At 42.0% G+C, this 22,873-nt stretch overlaps 1 protein-coding gene across 1 annotated transcript in view; it reads left to right on the forward strand.

Annotated features, from left to right (window-relative positions):
* The first annotated feature begins 719 nt into the window (after nucleotides 1–719).
* CSMD1 (CUB and Sushi multiple domains 1) overlaps nucleotides 720–22,873 on the forward strand; it is a 1,097,029-nt gene continuing 1,074,875 nt past the window's right edge. Inside the window, exon 1 of the mRNA XM_085056685.1 lies at nucleotides 720–993. Coding sequence (XP_084912811.1) covers nucleotides 927–993 — 67 coding nt within the window. The 5' untranslated portion in view covers nucleotides 720–926. The remainder of the gene's footprint in view (nucleotides 994–22,873) is intronic.

Raw genomic sequence — 22,873 nt, forward strand, 5'->3', positions numbered from 1 at the left:
ATTTCCCCCAGGACAAGGGACCCCAGCACTCGCACCCCGCATGTGGCTGGGGGAGGCGAGCTGCAGGCAGAGCCGGGGACAGGGCACCGGGGAATCGCAGCAGGAGCCGCCCGGGCAGGTGTAGCCCTACAGCCACTACCCTTCTCTGCGCCGGGGGACACCGGGCCCACAAAAAGCCTTCTCTCCCCGGTGGCCCTTCGGCGGACGGCAGCGGCCACCCGGGGCCGCGACCGGGGCGGGGGGCGAGGCCGCGGCCGCCCCGAGGGGCCGTGCGGAGCGGCTGGGGGCTCGGCGTGCGCCGGCGGCACGGCGCCGGCCCCTTCCCCTCTCCGTGGGAAGTGATGGTTGAGTCCGGCGGCGGCGGCTTCTCGTGTGGCTGGCAGCCGCTCCGCTGCGCTGCCTGCGCTACTCTCGCCGCGATCCCTCCCTCCCTCCCTCTCCTTTCCTTCTCTTCCTCCTCCTCCTCCTCCTCCCTCTCCTCCTCCTCTTCCTCGCACTCTCCGCATCCCTCTCCTGCCGACGCCGCCGCTGCCCGGCTCTCCCCGCCGGCGGCCGTGCATGCCGCGCTGCCCGCGGCCCCGGGCGTGCCTCCCCTCCCTCCCCGGGCGCCCTCCCCTCCCCTGGGCGGGCGGCGGGCCGGCGGCGCCGGGGCTCCGCGGGCGCTGAGCGGCGCAGCCCCGCCGCGGCGCGGGACTGATGCTGTCTGTGAGCAGAGCGGAGCGAGCCGCCCGCGCAGTCCTGCAGGAGGCGCCGGGCGCTGCGCGGCGCTCGGGACCCGGACCGCTCCTCTCCGCCTCTCCTCGCCCTGTGGTGGTTATTTGGCGCTGTCCTTAGCCCCGCTGCCGCTCGGAGGACACGGTCGCAGCCGAGAAGAGCCGCCGGGGGTTTTCTGAGAGAGAGTGTGTGTGTGTGGAATAACTGCAGACATGACTGCGTGGAGGAAATTCAAGTCTCTGCTGGTTCTCTGCGCGGGGCTCCTCACTGCAGCTCAGGGTAAGATTCGGGTTTCTTGCATTGCATTCATGTAGGCTGTGGTTACGGCACTCATACCCCCTCAGGTAAATCCCTGCCGCTCGGTTGAGCTTTCTCCCTCGCTTCGTTTCAGCGCCGGGAAACAGCAGGCTCCTCGAGCCCGGTCTCCCTTCTCCCTGCCTCCCACCTCCCGCCGGTGTTCCCCGAGGGCTCGGCTCTCGACCGGTCACTTCCCCCGGGAGAAACCAGCCCCCTGGAGTTGGGCAGGAGCTGCTGCGACTCCGCCAGCGGAACCGTGCGCATCCAGCCGCTTGGACAGCGCCGGAGTTTGGGAACACTTCGCTCTCCGCGCACGCACGAACGGCACTCGCTGCCGTGTGAGGGACAGTCCCCGGGCTGGCAAGTTTGGATCTCCCCTCCTCCCGCCTCCCCGGCTTTTGCCGTGCTCGAGGGGGAGCGCAGAGTGGGTGGTCGCGGAGAGCCGCCTCCGCCTGCCTTCAGCCGGCTCCGCTCCCAGCCAAGTTGCGCGGAGGCGGGGATGCGGCGCCGGGGACACCTCCGCCAGCTGCCTGCCCGTGCCTGAGGGAAGAGGGCTCTTCTCTGCTGGGCGTGAGGTGGGGAGAGTCTCCCAACCTCAGCTGGGTTTCTCCTTAAAATCAATGGGGGAGGGAGGAGAAACGAGGGGGTGACGGTGGAGAATTTGGTTACACAACTTCAGTGTTGGCCTCAGCCCCATTACTTGCCTCATCGCTGGAGACAACAACTTCCCCATTATTCACTTCGCCTCTCATTAGCCCTGCGCTTTTTAATGCTGGGAGAGATGCGAGTCTGTGTGTGTGTGAGAGAAAGGGAGGCAGTGAGGCAGCTAGCAGCTGAGCACCTGTCCCCATTACAGCCTCTGCCTTCTCCCACCTCGCTCCCGGTTGTTCTTTCTTCCTCCGGGAGCACGGTTCCCCTTGCGGTTTGTACTGTCTGAGCCTCCCTTAACCCTTCCAAGGCGCTTTACATCGTTCCCACCATTTTCTTTTTCTCGCTGTTCTTTTCGGTGCGGGGGCGGCTGAAGAGGGGGGAGCAGGGCTACCGCGGCCCGGGCTGGCGGGCGAGGCTGGAGCCTCCTCCGTCCTGCGGGTGCCCACGGCAGGATCCTCTCCTCGCCCGGGCGGCACGGCAGTGCCCTGCCTCCGGTAGCCTCCGGCCGTGATCTGCAGGGAGAGGTGGTAGAAGGCCAGCTCGGGCTGCCGGGAGCCAGGCGGGAGCTTTGCCCGGTCCGGAGGAGCGGCTGTGGCTTCGCGCCAGCCCGATGGCATCCCTCCTCTGCCCGGTTCCTGCCGCTGCCGCGGTCCGCCGGGCAATGCCAGCCGGCTGCCTCCGTGGAAGGGGAGCGGGGACAGAAAGGCGCACGGCTTTCCTAGGCTGTGAATCCGCGACTCCTGGGGATAGGGCTGTGCCCGGCAGCACACGCAGCCCGGGGCGGGCGGGGGCTTCTCGGCGCGGCCGCCCTACCCAAACTTCCAGCATCCCCACCCCCCCACACCCCAGGTGCCTCCTTCCCCCGGTCTCCGCCCGCACAGCGCTGCGCGGCCGCTCCCAGCCCGCACACGTGCCCGCGCCCCGGCGCTGCCCCGGGCCCGGCCGGCCGGAGCTCCGTGCGGGCGGCGGAGCTGCTCCGGCAGCCGCACTCGGGGCTCGGCCACCGCGGGACGCGGGGCAGCTGCTCCCGGGGCGGGCCGACACTCGCCACTCATTTGCTAAATATGCTGTAGCCGGTCGTGTCGTTTGACATTTAAGTGTTTTCTTTACATGGTTGACAGCACATACGAAAAGCTGGAGGCTGGATCATGGTTATTCAGCGACGATCCGACGTGTTTTGCTTACATACAGAGGCTTTGCCAGGGACGTTTGGGCACTGCCTCTGATGCTGCTCTGCAGAATGCAATTATACCTGCTTAACGTGGAGCAGCAACACACCTACTTAAAGGCTAAAGACTGATTTCAGTATTAAGTCAAACAACAGGTTGAAGGGGAACCATCGGGGACAGTTGACATAATTCCTTCCCATTTACCTTGCCAGGCAATCGAGCAGAGGTATCTATATTTAGTCAAATGTAATCCTGAGGCTGAAATTACGTTTACACTTCAGAGAGTGAAAAAACTCCTTCCTTAGTAACATAAAGACCCAGGGCTTCAGGAGCACATAAAATTTTAATTATTAGATTCTCAGAACTCTGTTTTACCAGCCCCTTGGCGTCAAATCATTTGGTCACCGTAAAAGGAATTCACCCGGGTTTTGCTTGGTTTGGGGGTTTTATGAGTGAAAAAAGAAACAAGTGCTGAATTTCTGGAGGTGTTGCCACAGGCGTTCCCATATCTTTCAGTAAAATGACAGGTGGGCTGCTTTCCACATTGTTCCTCATTATGAAATGAAATGGAAACCCTTTGTTGCTGTGCAATTTTCTGTAACTTTTTTAAGGAACAAGGAATGATGAAAGTGAACATTCATCATCATTCACTGTGGTAAACTTGAGGTGCGGTTCTATACATTTTTTTTTTGGACTCATTTCATCTGATTGATGGGCCTGAGTATTTTGTAAAACATTTGGGGAATTCTTCCCTGTTCATTATGCTTTAAACATCAAGGGAAATTAGCATGGAGTCATTTAAAGGAACCGCTTTACCAGAAGCTACCCTATCATAGCAATTATGCTTCAACAAGACAGACAGCACAGTGTTCAGCTCTGCATGTTAAAATGGGCTTGTTTAGAACCATTTGCTAGTTCTGATACATTGTAACAAAAACAAACATAAAACCCCCTATTGATTTGTTTGAAAGACAAAACACATCAGTATAATTTCTGTAAAAATTTGTAATGGTATAGAACAAATGGTAGCTTTAGACTGAATTCAGAGTAATAAGGAAAAAAGACTAAAATATCTTTCTGCTGTGACCTGTGGACAACCTGTTTTCAGTGTAGAAATACATACTGCTTAATACTTACAATTGTTCCAGTGCATGTTTTCATGGTAATTTCCTGATCGTGTTTAGATAACCAAATACAGCACCTTCATTGCCACCTAATTGCCTCAAACAAAATAAGCAGGCTTATGCACAGAGGTATCCTTCAGATTAATGGGAATAGCAAGGGCAAAACATTCCTGTTCTTAAATTAGATATAGACAGTGAAAGGACTCTCACATCTACAGCTTAGGATATTGTTTTTAAAAGTAAATAAATAAACCCCAAAACGTTTTATTTGTATTCTGTTTGCTGCTATCATTTGGTCAAAATAATTGATATAACTACATCACACAAAGTTACCACTCTGTTTAAGGCCTGCTCCTGTTGGACTGAGAGTGTTTATCTCTTATAATTTTTTTTTCCCTCCAAAGCAATGCTTTTCAAACTGTGAAGCTGGTCTCTCTAGAGAGGCTCCATTCTCTTCCAGAGAAGACTAAAGCCATTCTGGGGAAAATGAGCTGAAAAAAAGGGAATTTTTAAAAGAACGTCAGAGCAAGGTATTGAATACCCAGCTGAAAAATCAAGTCTTTGATGGATGCATTCTCCATCTCCCAGCCCAGTGAGGAATTTGCCATAGAAAGGCATAGCAGAGAATATCCAGCTCTGACCACATAATATTTTAAAGTAAAAATGCATTTACTTTTTAGTAAGATCTGTATCTGCCCTATTTTTTCATTGAGATATGGATATGATGTCCTCAACTATGTACAGGAACAGGAAGCATGGTCAGCTTGAATATAATGTAGTGGAGAGCATATCAATTCATCAAAGATTGATTCCCCAAACACTCACTTCAGACTGTTGAGCCCATAGTTGAGGTTTGAATTCCCACTGTCAGCCAGTAAAGATGTATTAGTTTCTCTGGTGTGTGTGTGGAACAGGATACCAGTGTGAGGAGCTGAAGATGGTTTACAGGCACATGAAGGCATGAACACGCATGGAACTTCAGGATGTGTTGAAATCTGTGAGGGCATTTCAGCACCATCTCTGATCTGTATAGAGAGGAACCATTCTGCTGATTGTCTATACTGCAAATCTGTCTATTTTACTGACTCTCACTCTCATGTCCCTTTATACAGACATGTGGGATTTTGATCAGACAATGTTGTTTTTTTGTTGTTGTTTGGGAGGGGCAGTTGACGTTTTTCCCTCTGCAGACTGCTTTGTCTATACAAGTTCTTCATCTTATTATTACTCATGGTGTGGTATTATTAATAACATATGCACGAATATACACAAGTTTTTAAAAAGACATCTATGGCACTTACACCTCAATAGCATTTACACTCATAAAAACTTTTGTCCAAACAAATTAGGAACAATCTGAAACTGTAAATATTTTGTGCTATGCATTCAAGATTTACCATGCTCTATAGAAAGGCTGAAAAGCCTCAGGGACCACTGTTTTCAACTTTTTCAAGATGTAATCCATACACCATCACATTAAACACCCTCTTGTAACCTTTCCTCGGAGAAGTAACTGCTTGATAGTGTGACTGTATAAAACCTCCAGTGGATTTAAAGATAAGATGTAATTTCATCTTGCTCAAATCTGTATTGAACCATCGTGTTTCTCTTTGGCCAGGGTGACATATCTGTGCTGGCAAACTGCTTTCCCTGTGAGCACAGACACTGCAGCGTGGTGCTGGGCTGCCTGTAGCCGGCAGGGGATGCATTGTGGAAAGGGGAGTTGCTGGTTTAACTGTACAAGCCACCAAAGCAGTAGCCTGAGTGTGGGATGTGATCTCTAATAAAACTCAAGGGTACAACTGGATTCAAATCAGGGTCACAGAATAAGAATCTGGCCTCTAGTTCCCCATATGGCTGCAAAATTACCCAGATTAGACTGAGATAAATTGGATGTTCTTCCAATTTTTGCAGTGAGCAGAGAATAAGAATCATATGGAAATTCTCCTAAAGTGTATGAATCACTTTCTTTTACTTAGAAGTTTTACTTTTCTATGTCAGCTGTAATTTCCCTTAAACCATTTTTATCAACCACTAACTTTTGAAATAGAGAAAAATGGCATTAATGCCTGAGGAAAGCTGTGAGATCTTACTTTGTCCTGACACATCTTTGTTCTGGCTGGATGAAAGACTTCACTCCACTATATGACATCTCCATTGCATTTAAGAAAATCTACACTATATTTTTTATAAGCATTTCTCAGTGGAATAACTACTTAGACAAATCACTTGGATTTTTGTTAGTGTTGTATTGACACCCAAAGGCAACATGCATCAGTTGTCTGCATTTAGTAATTGAATGGTAAATGGAGGCATGCATGCACTGGAAACTCTTACAAGACTGATAATGCATCTTATTTCTAATAACAAGTCTTACTTGCTCAGAGACAATAGTTTTTCTGTATATCTTTCTCATATAGCAAAAAAAAAAAAAAAGAAAAGAAAGCGATGATCGTTTCCTGCCATTTTTACCTGGAGGGTACATTTAGTTAAAGGACCAATCAAGATTTAATCACTCTTACATTGCTGATGATTAACCAGAACTCTTGATGAACCAGAATATCATCAATGATCTGCTTTTAGCAAAAAATAAGAAAAAACCCCCACAATTTCTAGCAATTATAGTAATGCTTTAATTTCCAGCATAAAAATTAATCACAGTTTCTTACAGCTTTTTAATTATTTAATTATGCATTTTAACAATACATTCAGGCATATTCTGAAATAGTGATTTGACTTCTTTCAAGTAAATTTCTTGTTTAATCCCTGTCAAGTAAAAGGTAACTTCAGACAGTTGTGAGGACCCAATTCTGCTGCATTGGAAACTGAAATTTGTATTGATTTCAGAAATTGCTCGACTGGCTACTTTTGAAGAGATTGCTACCCCGAATAATCCAAGCAAAGTAGATATTGCAGCTGAATAGTGGAGTCAGACCCTGTTTAATTTGACCTCTTGTGGATGAGAACTTCTGACAAAGTTTGCATCCCTGAATGACCTTAAAAAAGGAAAACTAGGTGAATCCGAGCAACCAACCTTGATAATATTAATGTATTTATGTATATGTGGAAACAATTTGTTTTTAAATATATCTCTGAGCATCTGACCTCTACCTTACTTCATCTTTTTTTTCTCTGCATTTTCCTCCAAGAAATTATGAAGAGCAATACACAGAGAAACCTAGTATCATTTTAGTCTCTGGAAGTTTTTTGTCTGCCTTACAGTATCCTATGGATCCTGACGTACAGAATCATGTTCCGTATTCATGTCTTTGTTGTACAGTGGCTTTCCAAAAGAAACATTTGCAGCACTGCAGCTGACACAGACCTGAATAAATAATAAAGAATAAAACTTTTTATGCAGTGTTTGTTTTGCAAATTTGCATGAAATATGGTCAGCATTTTAAAAGTTCATTTTGCTGTACTTGCTTCATGCCTTTCATTCAATTGCAAGGCAATGTTTCTTTCATGCAATTTTGCCAAACATTAAGTTTTTATTTTTTTATTTCTTCTTTCTTGTCTCATAGTTTTCCTTGGGTTTTTTTTTTTTTTGATAGAGAATAATTTCTAAATCTATGTTTGAGGGTTTCTATTGAAATGTTCTTCTAACTCTGATGTTTGCAGCAAACCTTTGACGTTAGTCACAGAGTAAATCTGGGTGTAGGGATTTATCTTTCCCTCACCCATCCCATGATTTGCAGATCAAATGTGGCCATGATACAATATTGCAAAAATCATTGTTTACTTCTTTTGACCCGTATTTCTTGCCATATTGTGCTCACATTTAAACTCCAAAAGAACACAAATATTCAGACTTCTATCTTGCTTACACTGGTGCTGAAACAAGCAATTTACAGTGCACTGGGAACAAAAGTGCTGTACTTGAAAGTTGGGTTCAAGGGTGGGCCTAAACACATTGGGGACCATAACCAGGCTATTTTCTTTTTTAAAAACTGGCCCAGCTGTAGCTTGGATTAAAAGCGCCCTCACTGTGCTTGCAGTGCCTGCTGCTAAAATGGATGGGTTAGCTTGGCTTGCTTTGCAGGGTGTCTCCAGCATACACGGCTGAGCTCTTGGGCTTGGCTTTGGGCGCTGTGCTTGAGCTCGCCTTGTATGAGTGCCTCGGGGCTCAGCCTGAAGTCATGGTGTGTATAGCTTGGGACCTACAGCACACTGCTGCTGTGCTGCACAGATGGAGCTGCGAGGGACAGGGAGGTCACTTCATCGAGAAGCAGCTGAAGTGAGTGGTCAGATATTGCAGGAATATACATGAGGTCACAGAACCTGCCTTGCCCTGAACCTAGCTAAAAAATGCAGGTGACTGTGAAGGTAAGAAAAGAAGGAAAGAAAGAATGATAATTGCGCAACAGTGAAATTTTTTAAAAAGCCATTTTGATAAAATTTAAAAAAAAAGCAAAATTTAAGTTATTTTTAGACTAATTTTGCATGCTTCTGGCTGTGAAACAAATGGTCATGACAAATCACACTGATCTCACTAATGTTTGTGGGATATCAATGCAGAAGCTGACTGCATTCAAGTGACTAAGTACACTATTTTAGCTTTGCCCCAGCAGCCAGATTCTCTATTGGTATCCCGCTGATGTTTCTTATAATACATAGATTGAGTCATACCAAGCTTTTTTTTTTGAGGGGGAGAGGGAAACGTTTTGTAATTCATTTTCAGAACCTCAGTTCAATCAAAAAACTGCTAATATCACAATCAGTGACCCTTTGCATTTGTAGGTATCTCTCTTGAGCAATTAAATTGATTATCTTAGCATGTAAATATCCTCAGCACACATTTTGACCCATTGTTTGCAGTGGTTCTAACACCGAAGAATGTAGTGTTAATAGATTTTACGAAGTCAACAGTGGCAGCAGGAGTAGCATTTAGATCATGAGCTGTTTTCAAACATTTCTGTCTGGCTTTCCTGTGCAACCTGTATAGCGGAGGCTTTATAATGAAATTTAATTAACATAAATGAAAATACAGAAATTTTCCATTCTTTTTTCTTGGTACATAATGTAGTTAACTTGAAAAAAATCTGCTAGTTGTAGGGGAAAAAACATTTTGCTATGCAGTACTAGATATGTCGGACATAGACTCTAGTCATCAGTTAAGTAATTTGGGTTGCTTTATATCAAATTTTGACCAGTTAGGACTTGATCCAAAGGTTGGGGAACTCACAGAATTAAAAAAGTCTTACTAACCTCAAAAGACTTTGTATCTCGCCTTTGTTATAGCCACATATCGCACAGCAAACTTGCATTGAAATGAGGACGCTAGAACCAATCTAATAACATTAAAGAAAGTTCAGAATCTTAGTTTGTTGGGAAATTGACCACAGGAATGCTGTTTAGAATCACAGAGTGGTTTGGGTTGTTAAAAGGACTTTCAAAATCACCTAGTTCTAACTCCCCTGCCATGGGCAGGGACACCTTCCACTAGACCAGATTGCTCAAAATCCCATCCAACCTCACCTTGAACACTTTCAGGAATGAGACATCTGCAGCTTTTCTGGCCAACCTGTTTCAGTGCCTCACCATCCTCACAGTCAAGAATTTCATCTTAAATCTAAATCTACCATCATTCAGTTTGAAGCCTTTCCCCATTGTTCTGTCACTATATACTCTTGTGAAAAGTCCCTCTTTGTCTTGCTTGTAGGTCCTCTTTAGATACTGGAAGGTGCTTTAAGCTCTCCCTGCAGAGTTTTCTCCTTCACACTGCACAGCCCCAACTCTCTCAGCCTGTCTCCATAGGAGAGGTGCTCCAGCCTCTGATATCTCCATGGCCTCTGCAGTTGCTCCAGCAGGTCTGTGTTCTTACTATGTCAGGTGCCCAGAGCTGGACACAGTGCTCCTGGTGGAGCCTCATGAGAGGGAGTAGAGGGGCAGAATCACCTCCCTGGACCTGCTGGTCCCATTTCTTTCAGTGCAGCTCAGAATATGTTTGGTTTTCTGGGCTGCAAGTGCACATTGCTGTATCATGTTGAGCTTCTCATCCACCAACACTCCCAAGTCCTTCTCATTAGGGCTGCTCTCAATCCATAATCTTTCCAGCCTGTGTTTGTGCTTGGGATTGCCCCAACTCACGTGCAGGACCTTATCGCTAATCTTGTTAAACGTCATGAGGTTTGCACAGGCTCACCTCTCAAGCCTATCCTGGCTGGATGTTGTCATTTCCCTCCAGCATGTAGACTGCACTGCAGCTTGGTGTCATTTGCCTAAAGATAAATGATGCCTCAATTTTTTTTTACCTATCTGAAATGTATCTCACTCCACTGGCTTTCACCAGTTATATAATTTATTTGGTTCTGAGGAAAGATTAACCTTTAATTGCTTTCTTTAGCAACATTTAGTAAACAGACTGATAGCATGGAGATGATCTATGCAAACAGCAAAAAAGGATTTCTTCAACCCATGTTGCCATGACAATTTAGATTTTTCTTGTCAACTCCTGAGAAGCTTCGAAGTAATTTCTTTAAAGCAATGAATCAGGGGATATTTTGGAAATTGAAGTTGCTCTCTTTTTTCAATTTAGTATCATTTAACACAGTAAGGGGTCTGACCCAAAAGAGTGTAAAATCTACAAACAAGAACTATTGCAAAAAATATAACATCATGTAACCCTCTTTGTAGATTTCTGATGATTTACACCAGCAGTGAAGCTGACTTCAGATGCATTATCAAGAGACTTAGATTTTGTTTATTAACTGTATGATAATAATAAATAGTTATCATAAAAGTAAGAATGGAAAATGAATGGTGGAGAGCCGAGCTTCTAGCTGTTGTTTTGATCCTTATGACAATATTTTTACTTGCAGTTATTTTGAGGTAATTAGATTACAGGAGGATTATAGAACAAAGATGGACTAAACATTTTATTTTTGCTACAGTTACAATTATAAAATTAGTTCAATGAATGAGAAATAAAATCAAAAGGCTGTTGTCCACATATTTAAATTGCTATCCAAGATAAGTCCCCTGTACAATGTTATTAGTAATCAAACTGAACTTCTCTCTTGTTATTTGTTTTAATTGAAATAGACTCTTTTGAAAAAGATCCAAAACTAGTCCAAACTACTTTAATTTAATTCCTAAGAAATAAATTACTGGCTTAATGAGGTATTTCTTAGGTTGCTGTTAACGCTGATGAAAACATGGTAAACGAAAAGAAGATAATGTGAAATGCTGTTTCTGCTGGGAAAATACGTTTCTCTGTATAGAAGACAAGAAAAGGAGTTCAGTAATTGTTTTCTTTTTAAAATGTTCCTGGCAGATGATGGCTACTGTGTTGGTGTAGTTTGTTTACTGCTTTGCAATAGATTTGAGATGAGTCATATCACATTAGAAGGAAAATTGAGAAGTTGTTTTGTCAAAGTGAATTCAGTTTTCCTTTTTTGTCATATATACTCAAATTATTAGTTCTCTTTTAATAGAGACACCTGATTGATTTTTATAAGTGTTTATTCTTGTTGCATCCATAAACCCGAGTTCCTGTTGCTAGAAATGGTAACTGCAGATATATAATTTCTATTTATGTGATAAGGTGACTGAGTTGGAGTCTTCTGTCAGTTCACCTCATGCATCTTCTTTAAACTATTTTATTTTCATGCTAGTTTGAACCACAGTAATTTCAACATCTACAAACACAATTGTTTTGCTCAAGCCTTTCTATCCCCTTGCCTTCAGAATGGGAGCTGACTGAATAAGGGCTACAGGATGGCTTCTCAAGATTTCATGTTGTATAGAGATTTTTATTTCTGTCTTAGTTCCTTACTGACTCTGTAAGTCCACTTTACTGGTGATGCATCTCAGTGTATTCACAGTGTTAGAAAAAATGATATTTATATTTGTTAATGAAACAGACTTGTGGATGGAGTGCTTATGATACATCAGGTGATAGGCATTCAGAAGGAAAAACAACCTATTTCTCCCAAAATATTAGATGGAAGAGAAGATCCATTTGTTGAATAAAAGAATAGGGGCATACTGAACAATAAAACGTGTCTGAGCTCATTTTACCTGCAGAACAAGCTTTAGTGTTAAGTTTAAGGATGCTAGGAAGAGGGCAGAGTGTAGTATTTGTAGTCGAGAGCTTAGGCTGTAGTGCCAAATCCTGCAGTTGCCGCTGTCATAAGAGAAAATTGCAGATCTCAGCACTTTTGAACATAAAGAAATTTATGCTGTACTTACTTTTACACTTGAGAGTCATCATAATCTGAATGCAATATAGTGCTGTAAAGGCAATGAATAGACAACAGTATTAACTGTTATCTCCCAGGTAGTGTCTGAATTAAGAAAAGTTTCCAAACCTATCAGTGTTGTGTTATTGATAACTACTCCTCAAAGGAAGAAGAATTCCTCATGGGAAGTTGAAGTTTGTTTTTCATAAAAAATGCTGTACTTAAGTAATTGTGTGTATTAAAACAACAACAGGGAAGAAAAACACAAACAAAAAAGCCCCAAACAAACAAAAAACAACCTGGATCTGATATAGCCTGGAAAAAAACATTTGTGATTACAAAGCAAAAAAAATCAGAATTTGGAGTGAAGCCGACTCAAACACTACTGTCTATACTGCATAATGGAGCCTGTTGTCCATGGCCAGAACTAAAAACAATCAATTCCACCTCCACTTATATTTCCTCTATGAGTATTCCTCATTTTTACATTTATCCCCCATTGATGGTAACTAAGCACAGTTCCTTGTGGGTCCATTTTTCTTTCTAAGAAACAGGCTGTTTGTAAGGTGTGGGCATGCTCTGGTGGGAGAAACGTATCTACCCAGTTTTACCACTGCAGAGTAGGTACTAAACTTCTTTTGATATTGTGCATCCCTCTGCAGACCACATTTGCAGGATAGATATATTTGTATAAATATTTTGAATGTGCTTTGTCGTGCTATTGGTTTTGTGTGACCAGGTTTTGGTAGTCGGGATGCTGCAGGTGTGGCTACTGTGAGAAGCTTCTAGAAGCTTCCCCCATGTCCAATAGAACCAATGCCAGCTGGTTCCAAGATGGACCCACTGCTGGCCAAAGCCAAGCCCACCAGCAACAGTGGTAGAGTCTCTGATAGAACATAGATGAGAAGAGAGAAATAACCTGTGGAATGGCAACTACAGCTGGGAGAGAGCACTGAGCACATGGGAGAGGAGCAACTGCAGGCACCCATGTCAGTGAAGAAGGAGGGGCAGGAAGTGCTCCAGGTGCCAGAGCAGAGATTCCCCTGCAGTATGTGGTGCAGACCATGGTGAAGAATCTGTGACCCTGCAGCCCATGGAGGTACATGGGGGAGCATGGAGGAGACCCACGCCGGAGCTGGTGGATGACTGAAGGAGGCTGTGACCCTGTGGGAAACCCACGCTGGAGCAGACTCCTGGAAGAAGTTTTCTGTGGCTTTCCTGTGGATCCATGGAAGGAGTAACCCACAGTGGAGCAGGTTTGCTGGCAGGGCTTTTGATCCTGCAGGGGACCCATGCTAGAGCAGCCTGTTCCTTAAGGACTGCACCCTGTTAAAGGGACCCATGGTGGAACATTTTGTGAGAAGTGCAGCTCATGGGAAGGACTCATACTGGAGAAGTTCATGAAGGACTGTCTCCTGTGGGAGGGATCAAATGGTGGAGCAGGGGAAGAGTGCGAGTCCTCCTTCTGAGGAGGAAGGAGCAGCAAAGACAAATCTGTGATGAACAGACTGTAATCTCCATTCCTTGTCCCCCTGCCACGTTGCAGGAAGGATGTAGGGAAAATGTCAGGGGTAAATTTGAGTCCTAGGAGATGGGAGGGGTTGGGGGAAGGTATTTAAGGACTTGGGTTTCTTTCTCATTATCCTACTCTGATTTGATTGTTAATAAATGAAACTTATTTCCCTGAGTTGGGTCTGTTTTGCCTATGACAGTAACTGGTGAGTGATCCCATGTCTTTATCTCGATCCGTGAACCTTTAATTATATTTTCTGTCCTATGTCCAAATGAGGAGGGGAGCGATAGAGCAGCTTTGTGGGAACCCCCAGTCCAGCCAGGGCCAACCCAGAACAGTCGATAACACTGGTACTTGCAGGTACAGGTAATGCAGAAGCATTTGTGTTCTGTCTCAAGTTTGCTGCTCAGATCCACTCAGTAAAGCTGCTGATGTCTTAGGTACTGTCCCAAATGTGCATAAGAATCAGGTCCCCTGAGGGTAAAAACTCAATTAAAAAAAGAAACTACTTTTTGATTCTAGAAAGATAATGGACTGCCCAGTGTAAAAAAAATGAGCCCTTGTGGTGACAGACTGTGTCAGGTGAAAGATGAGCATTCAGCACAGACAGCTGATGGAAATCTTTCTTATATTTCATTGACACATTCTTCAATAGTGCCTCTGAATAAGATAAGCTATCTCAAAAAAGAAGTTCCATAAGAAAAAATATGACGGTATTTAATGGGGGTTTCAGTCAGGACCATTTTATTTTTTTAAATCAATCCCTACTCTTGTCATTTGCCCTCTTCTTCTCAATTTTTTTCTAGGCTATTTTGTCTGTGATTACATTTATTCTTGAAGTCTATTAGGCAGTGACATAGTGGTGGTGTGATTTAATAATTTCCTTTATGGTATATCCCAGAGCATGGGGACCCATGATACAAAGGATTATATGAACACAGAGAAGATGAAATGGACAATGTGAACAACATTGTGACAAGAAACTCAAGTCTGGGAAGTGTTATTTCTCACATAGCAAGAATTAAACAAAAAACCTTTTCCTCTGAAACTTAGGCCATAGGAGTTTCATGCTGCCCTATATTTTACAAAGGACACAGCCCAGATTAGTTCCCTCATTACCATTGATCATTATTCAGACTTTTTTTTCTGTTTTCCATTGCTGGTATTTTTTTTACTGGAGAGCAGTGCATAATCAGCTTCCCTTTTTGCCACCAGTATAACACAGGAATATTGATGTAGTCTTACTAAGCAGAGCCGGTAGCATATCTCAAAATTTGAAGCATCTGCTGGCAATTGTCCTCAGTCAAAGTTCTGGTGCCACTGCTGTGAAGGTCTGATGTGGTCTAAAACAGTGACTGGTGCCCTCATGGGCATGGCAGTTCAGCTGCTAGGCTGGCTTGATGCAGGCTTTATGCGGATGTGCTGAAAACCACGTCTTTTATCTTGTAGGACTGGCAAGGCTGGCACCATCAGATTTGTGTCATTAAACACTACTTCTCTTTCTTCTTCCCTTACTGTTTCTTTAAAATTTTCCTTTTGCAGAGTTTATCTGTCTTGTTCTAGTCACTCTATTATTTCCTCTTTTGCTGAAGGAGTATAAGATACCTGCTTTATTATTCCTCAGCTTGGCTGTTCAACATTTTCAAGGAAGAAAATGCCCAGGGTCTAATCTCTGGTGACTCGTGCACTGGGGGCAACCAGCACAAAGGCTGAAGATGGGCACAGGGCACTCTTAAGACCTGAAGAATTAAGTCAGGGACATAAACTGTGTCCAGATTTTGTGCACCTCCTATGAATTTGGTTAAGTTTCTGTCTTCCCATATTTAACAATGCAAAAAGTGTCACATCAAATCAGACCAAAATAACCTCTCTCTGACAATGGCCATTAGCAAATGCATAGAAAAAAATTGCAGGAAGCAAGATATAGACAGGCTTATATTTTAGCAGCTTCTGGCCAGTTTAGAGAACTCGTAGCCAGAGGCTGCATCTGTGTTCAACATCCATCAACAAATTTAACCTTCATGAATCTGTTCTTGAACCTATTCATAATTCAGACTACCACACTATTTTCTGACAATCTGTTTTACAATTTAATTCCTGCTGTGCAGAAAAACACTGCATTTTGCTTGTTTTAAATCTTCTACCTGTTCATTTCACTGAGTACATCCAGCTCTTCAGAAATACTTTACCCAGCACAGAATTTTGCATCTGATAGGAAGGACTTATGTGAATCTGTAAATTGCATACTTTTCCCATATACATGTAAAAAGTCCATATGGATATTTAGAGTACCTAACTTCAATCAATACTAATGTATGATTCCCAAGTGCATTTCTTATAATTTTTAATGATTATGATATTGTAGTCAGTGCTGCTGATGCACTTAAAGGAATAATTGTCTGTGTTTCATTATGTTCTCTTTCCCAGTAAGGAAAAAAACCAGTGAAAACTGGGGGGGGGGGGTGGGGAAACTGGTGTGACAAACTTCAGTGATGTGATCTGGTGAATGATTGGGTTTCCTCAAATATTAGGGAAACGCTGCAAGGATTTCTGGTAGAAAAGGTTTAGGAAGAGGTCCATTATACTGAGAATGCTGGAAACCACTTCATCCTTATAAATCAATCAATTTCCTCCCTCACAAGACCCAGATTGAAAATAAATTGTGAAAAAAACCCAACAAAAAAACCCACAAAAAACATTGAAAATTCTACCCCTAGATAGATACTTACATCAAAACTTAAAACATGCAAGATATTCTGTGAGCTCAAATCCATAAGTTTCTTGTTGCAGTTTCGTGCTAGAAAATTTGTCACTGTCGGGAAAAGAATTGTTTCTCTTGTTGCGTAAGACAGCAGCCTTCTTACAAGCATTTAAGATGGCTATACAGGAAGTACAAATTCTGCATTTCCCCTTTATTCTACCTCTTCCTCTCAGGACTGTCCGTAGAAAAACCTATCAGCATCATTAAAACAAAGCAAAGTGATGCAAATAAATATTCAGCAAGAGCATAGCTGACCACTGAACAAGAGTAGCGTGAGATAGAAGAAATCAGACTGTCTTTAATGTTAGCAAGTCTTCCATAACTGTTCTTGCTCCTTCATTCTGAAAGGCTCTGTTTCATTTCTGTACAGGAGAAATTTCTGAATATTTATAATAGTCTATTCAGGAAAAGGAGGCAAAAGAAAAGGAGACCCTGTACAAACAAAACTATTGCTTAGCTTTTGAGAAGGGACAAGAACACAAAGTAGTGTGCATGGTGTAGTGCATGTACCTGAAAAATTCAGAAAATAAAAACCTGGTAATTATTCTAATACAATATAATGTAATGTATACATTCAAGAGCTAGAGTTCCTAGTTTATTTCATGGATGTTGAGGACACTCAACATAAATACACAGAAGAATTTCTTCTGTGTAAATAAATACACAGAAGAATTTAGGCATCAGGTTTTCCCTCTGTTGTGAAGATATTTATGTCTAGTACTTAGATTATGGAGCTACTATTCAACAGCTGCTTTAACCCTGAAACCACACAAATTTACACAGGCTGTGTTTCATTAGAAAATATCCTTTGAGCCTAAAATTACATTTCTTGGCATACTCGGAATGGTTGCACACTGTGTCAGTTTGTATCGGACTGTTATTGAACAGTCATTGTAATCTTCAATGTAGATGCTCTTCCACAGGAGTAAAACCGCTTTTCTGTCTCTAAGTGCACCTGCCCACTTTGGCCTTATATAAGACATTCCCTGGGTGGAAGTGGTGCCCTCTTATTTTCCTGCAGTAGAGAGAGTAATTTAACAGTTGGAGTACTTAGCTACATTGTGAAAAATCTACATTCATCTACCTCTTCCCTTAGAAAGTTAAAGCCTGTCTCGTCCTCGGTTTTTTTTTTCCTGGCATATACTGCAACTACCCTAGGCTCTCCTTTGTTGGTGCCATGAAGGTTTCCAGTTAAAGTTTCCTTTGGAGGTAGAAGGTTTGATTTCCAAACCTTGATTAAAGGAAATCAATATTAAATAATAAAAAAGCTGGTGGAACACCTACTGGTCCCCTCTTACATGAAGGACATTAATTGCCACATCAGAGTCATGCTTCTGGATGGGTTTCTGTCTTGCTCAGTGAACATTCAGTTATTCTATGAAAAGTGGAATTGCAAGTAGTCAACTTGGGATACTGCTCTGAGGTTCATTTGCCAGTAAGCACCGAAAAGATAAATGCTGCAAAACCTATTTTTAGCTCATTTCAGGAAATAATCAATACCTTTTATCACTAGTGCACCATGTTATGCCTGACACATAAATCCAGTCTTACAAAGAGAGGTAAGCTACTATTATGAAGATTGATTAATTTGTCCTGAGGTTCATATGTATTTAAAACCTAGCTAAAATATTTTTTCTTCTAGTAAAAAGTTTGCAATGCCGCTTAATTTAAATGTGCTGCATCTCTGATGGAATCATCATTGATATTTGAGACATGAAAAAATTTACATCTAGATATAACACTCCCCTTTAAAATTTACATTCCTTAGTCATAAGGTGCCCAGTTACTATGGTAATAAATATAGTATAAATACATGTGTGCACGTGTGTCTCAGAGAGAGACAGAATTGAGTGATTTGAATCTCTTATGGAGGTAGTACCATAGTTAGAATTCACTATTCTCCCAAGTTTTGTCCATTTTTCTAATAATGTAAAAAACTTTACCTTTGTTTATAAGTGCAGCAGTCAGAGTAAGCTCCTGCCACACAGCAAGATGCCATGTCTGGAAAACTTCACTCTAACCCATAGAGGTTCAGCAGCTCAACTCCATGACCTTGAACTTCCACCAGGGATTTCTGAAATACTGGAGTGATGTGCTGGCAGTGTATTGCTTTGCTTATCAAATGTAACATTACATGGATTTTCACCTCAAGACACAGGGAGTCATGTAATCGAGACTGGAGGACACAGATGTGTAAACTTATCACCAAGTCCATTTCCCTCAGGATGACACATTGCATGTTGGCTTCCTGTAAACAGAGGAATGCATTTAGAAAAGCTTTTGAGAGCTATTCACTGCGCTAAGGAGTAGGGCAGCCTGGAAAGTTCTTCCCCACTGCCATGAATCTAGTGTGACCAAAATATTTTAATTTTACCACTCTATATTTATAACAAGAGTTTGTTCTGTTTTACTACATGCAGTAAAATAATACATATAGATGGGCACCAAAAAAAAAACCCCAAAAAACCAACACCACAACAAAGGCATGATTTTATGATATTTGGGATTTTCATCAAAAGCAGTTTTGAAAATCAACGTCTAAATACCTAGTAAGGAACCCAGAGGGACAGAAGACTATTTACTGACACAATTTAAACTAGATCTATCTAGGAATGATTTTTTTCAGATTGAGAAAAAAGGAAGTAGATCTTTAAAAACTATTGAAGACAGTCCAAGAAACTGTACATCAGTGAATTTAACAAGGGTTGTGGGGAAAATTAAACTACCATAAGGAAGTGTGAAAGAACAGCTTGAAAATCAGTTTGATTAAGGATAACCAGCATAAATTCAGTCAGGGGAGGTCATGCTTAACTAAACTGATGGAGTTCTTTGAAGACATTACTGCCACTGTAGATAAGGGAAATTCAATGGATGTAGTCTACTTGTAAGCCTTTGACAAGGCACCACATCTGAGATTAATGGGTAAGAGAAATCATCATGAAAGCAAAGAAACTGTGGGGTGGAAAACTAGCTTAAACTAGGCCATAAGGGAAAATCTTGACACAGTTTCTGAGGAGTCAGTGCTGAAAGGGCCCTCTGTTATTCATGATTATGTATGTCTGAATATGGGGGGGGGGAGAATTTGTAGCTTGTGCAGAATCTAAAAGTATAGAAAGAAGTGCAGAGCATTGTGCTCTTGTTCAAAAGGTGTTATATCCTCTCTATAACTTGTTTAGTAAAAAAACCTCAGAATTTTGATAGGAAAGTGTAGAATAATTTATATAGAAACACAAAACCATAGTACCAAATACTCACTAAATAAAACAGTCCTCCAATATACTAAGCAAGAAAACAAATTGGGAATTATTAAGGAAATAAACTGAAGTCGTCAGCCGAGAGGAAAGCAGCATTTTAAAACACCAAGATGCAAAGACGTTTTAAGCACTGAAAACATTTTCATGTTGGGATTCATTGTAGGGAAACAAAGGTTTTAAGAATCCAGTAACTGTGAAGAATGTTACAGAACCTCAGGGTTTTTACTGTAAACCAGGAAAATATATGATGTTTTCATTATAGTAGGACCTAAGTCTTCCAGTCAAAATTAAGGTACTATTGTCTCAGGCATACTAATGGAAGACAGAACCTTCCTGTGCCAAGGAGCTTATAATAAAAGAGCTTAACTATACAGACAAGGGGGAAAAGAGACACAAAGAACAAAATAATTTATCCAGAGAAGGTCTGAATTTTGATCTAGATATTTTAGGAGTCCCAAGTCAATATTTTATATAATGAGCTACATAATTCCTCTATAGGTATAAGTGTTTTGCTTATTATAAGGTAGAAAACCTAGATGATTACCTTTTTTATACTTATAGATAAGGTTAGAAATAAAAAATTCTTATTCTGCATTTATTCAGGCCTTAACCTTAGTCTCTGATTTCACAGACCCCTAGTTAACTCTAATAAATATTAGATTAAATTCCTAAGGACTCTTTATATTCTTTCATAACTAGCTGAGTTTGAGAGCAAAAAATACATACTTATTTCTGAGGGAAATTAATTTTATATATATATTCAATAGACATTTGGTTTTATGTGAGAAAAAAAGAAAACAAAATTAAAAGAATGTGACTGAAATGGCATTTTTTTATTAAAATATTCTTCATTCATTATGACTTTCTTATGCTCTGAGCTCTTCTAGGAAATAAAATTGTTCTCAGAAGATCAGCCTTTCTCCCTGGTTATGGAAAGTTTCTTTGCCATATGACTCAGAGCTTTTAGGTTCATGTATTTAATCATTTGTTTCATATATACATTTACTCTTACAGCTAGTGCTATATCCAAAAAGAGACTTTGCTGCTACAGCACTAGGAGCGCTGGTGCCTAACTTCCAAACATGTGGTCACAAACCCTGAAACTACGAGTCTGTGTTTTTATTTCTTGTTGGAGGAAAACCTAGGCATCTTGGAATAAAATCATAAATAGGCACTAGGCAGGGTGTTTGTAGCAGTAGATACAATGTCCTCTATCCCTTTCTCCTTTAGAAGTATTTCACTCAGCCCTGTCCAAAGGAGATCCTTCTTTATTACTAAATCTACTACTACTACGTCTTCCTAGCTTACAGATCCAGCACCCTCATTGCTTCAGTACCTACATCTCTCAGGACAGAGGGAACAGATCAGAAAGTGCCTGCATCAGGTAAAACTTCTTACTTGCAAAAATAGAGACAGGCAACATTACCATCTCTATATAATATACATTCAGGGATTATGCCTATGCTGCAAATTGTGTAAAATGTCAGTCCAAGGTTGACCATTCTTTGCTTTGATGGCACATAATGTCCTGTCTGATGTTAACTGTAGATCCAACCCCTAAACCTTTATCTTATTCTTTATATAGTTTAGGCTCATCTAAAATACTACTGATCTTCTGGTCTAAGCAAGTTTTACTCAGTGAATTTTGCAATGACAACGTGAATCAAGGAAGGTATTTATGGCCTAGTTCAGTAAGGGTTCTGAACAGACTCATCTATTGTAGCAGTGGTAGCCACTATTAAGGAATTCACTGTGCATAGGGAAAGATGCAGTCTGAAGCCAAGGAACTCCCAGGAACTAGGGTCAAGGGCATTTTCTGTGTCTGTGTCCTCCTGTGTCAATCCTGAGCATAAACTCAGGTAGAGACAGGGGAGGCAGATCTCCATGAGGGCCTGTTTCACTTAGATGAAAACAGTTCAAGACTGACACAGTTGATTTGGGAGAGAACAATGGTATCCTTCACATCTGGGGTTCCATGGAATGTCTGGGACTCTAAAGCATCCTATAAAGACTTTTTACACTTGATACATGGAAGTCACTGGAAAAAGCTCAAGTGTCATATAGTTTAGGTGCTTCGAGGCTGAGGCAGAAATGGTTTCAAGGTACTAGGCTGGGGACTTGCTCTATTCCAGCCCCCACCTTTTTTCAGCAGACAGAGGTGCTGCCTTGCTGGTTCCTCAGTGAGGAGCAGTAGCTCCAGAGCCCATGAAATCCAGACTCCAGAGGCACACAGGCAGCACTGCCAGCCATGGCCACAGAACACCCTGAGCCCAGAGGGGAGGCTGGTGCCGAGCTGGCAGGCAGGGAGGCCAGTGGGACCCCAGCAGCCAGGGAGGCTCCTTTCCTGCCTCCCTGCTCTGACACGCAGATTCCTAGGTGCCTGCAGGTGTGACTGCTGTGAAAGACAGGGGCCTGATTTTTAATAGTCAGCTTTGCTTTTCACTTTACTATAGTCACAACTGGAGATTTTGAAATGATCTTTCTCAGGCATGAAGAAGTGCATTTTAAATCTTCTGATTAGATAATGAGTAGTCCTTTTCTGAACCAAAAAGAAATCCAGGTTAACATCTTGCAGAACAGTTTATATGGAACACTGACAGCAAAAGCTGTTTCTTGAAAAGAAGAAAATGAGTACATTTACTTGATGCAGGGTGTTATAGCTGAGTCAAGAAGAGGCATAATATTTTCTGTTTACCATTTCTTTCTCTATGTATTTATTCTGTTAACATTAAAGTCAAGCAAAACATTTTTTTCTTTATAAATGTCTTGAGAATATCACCTGTGTTTGGCAGCTTATTAAGCATTTGCTGCTCAAAACACACAGGTTTAAAGATCTTCATTAGATATTTATATAAAAACAGGCAAATGACTTTAAGGTCATGCTCACCAACCATATTTAATTAAAAAAGAAAGATGATAGATTGTTTACTGTGGCAAGAGAGCACAAGTGTAAAATCAGATTTCAGCTGATCTATTGTTTTTGTGACTGCTTTCCTGGCTTTTCCCAGTTAATATTCTTTCAGAAATGAGCAGCTGAAAAAGTTGTAAAATCCTAGTATCTTTATTAATTCATTTTACCTGGCAAGCTACTTAAGTTTTTGTAACTCATAAAAGCAAAAATATCATCACAGGTTTTGTTTAGGGACCAGAAAGTAATAAAATCTCACAGTACTTCTGCATGTCAGAATTTCCATAATTGTCAAAACA

This window comes from Lichenostomus cassidix, chromosome 3 (assembly GCF_008360975.1).
Source record: "Lichenostomus cassidix isolate B80296 chromosome 3, HeHo_3.0, whole genome shotgun sequence".
In the NCBI taxonomy this organism is placed as follows: domain Eukaryota; kingdom Metazoa; phylum Chordata; class Aves; order Passeriformes; family Meliphagidae; genus Lichenostomus; species Lichenostomus cassidix.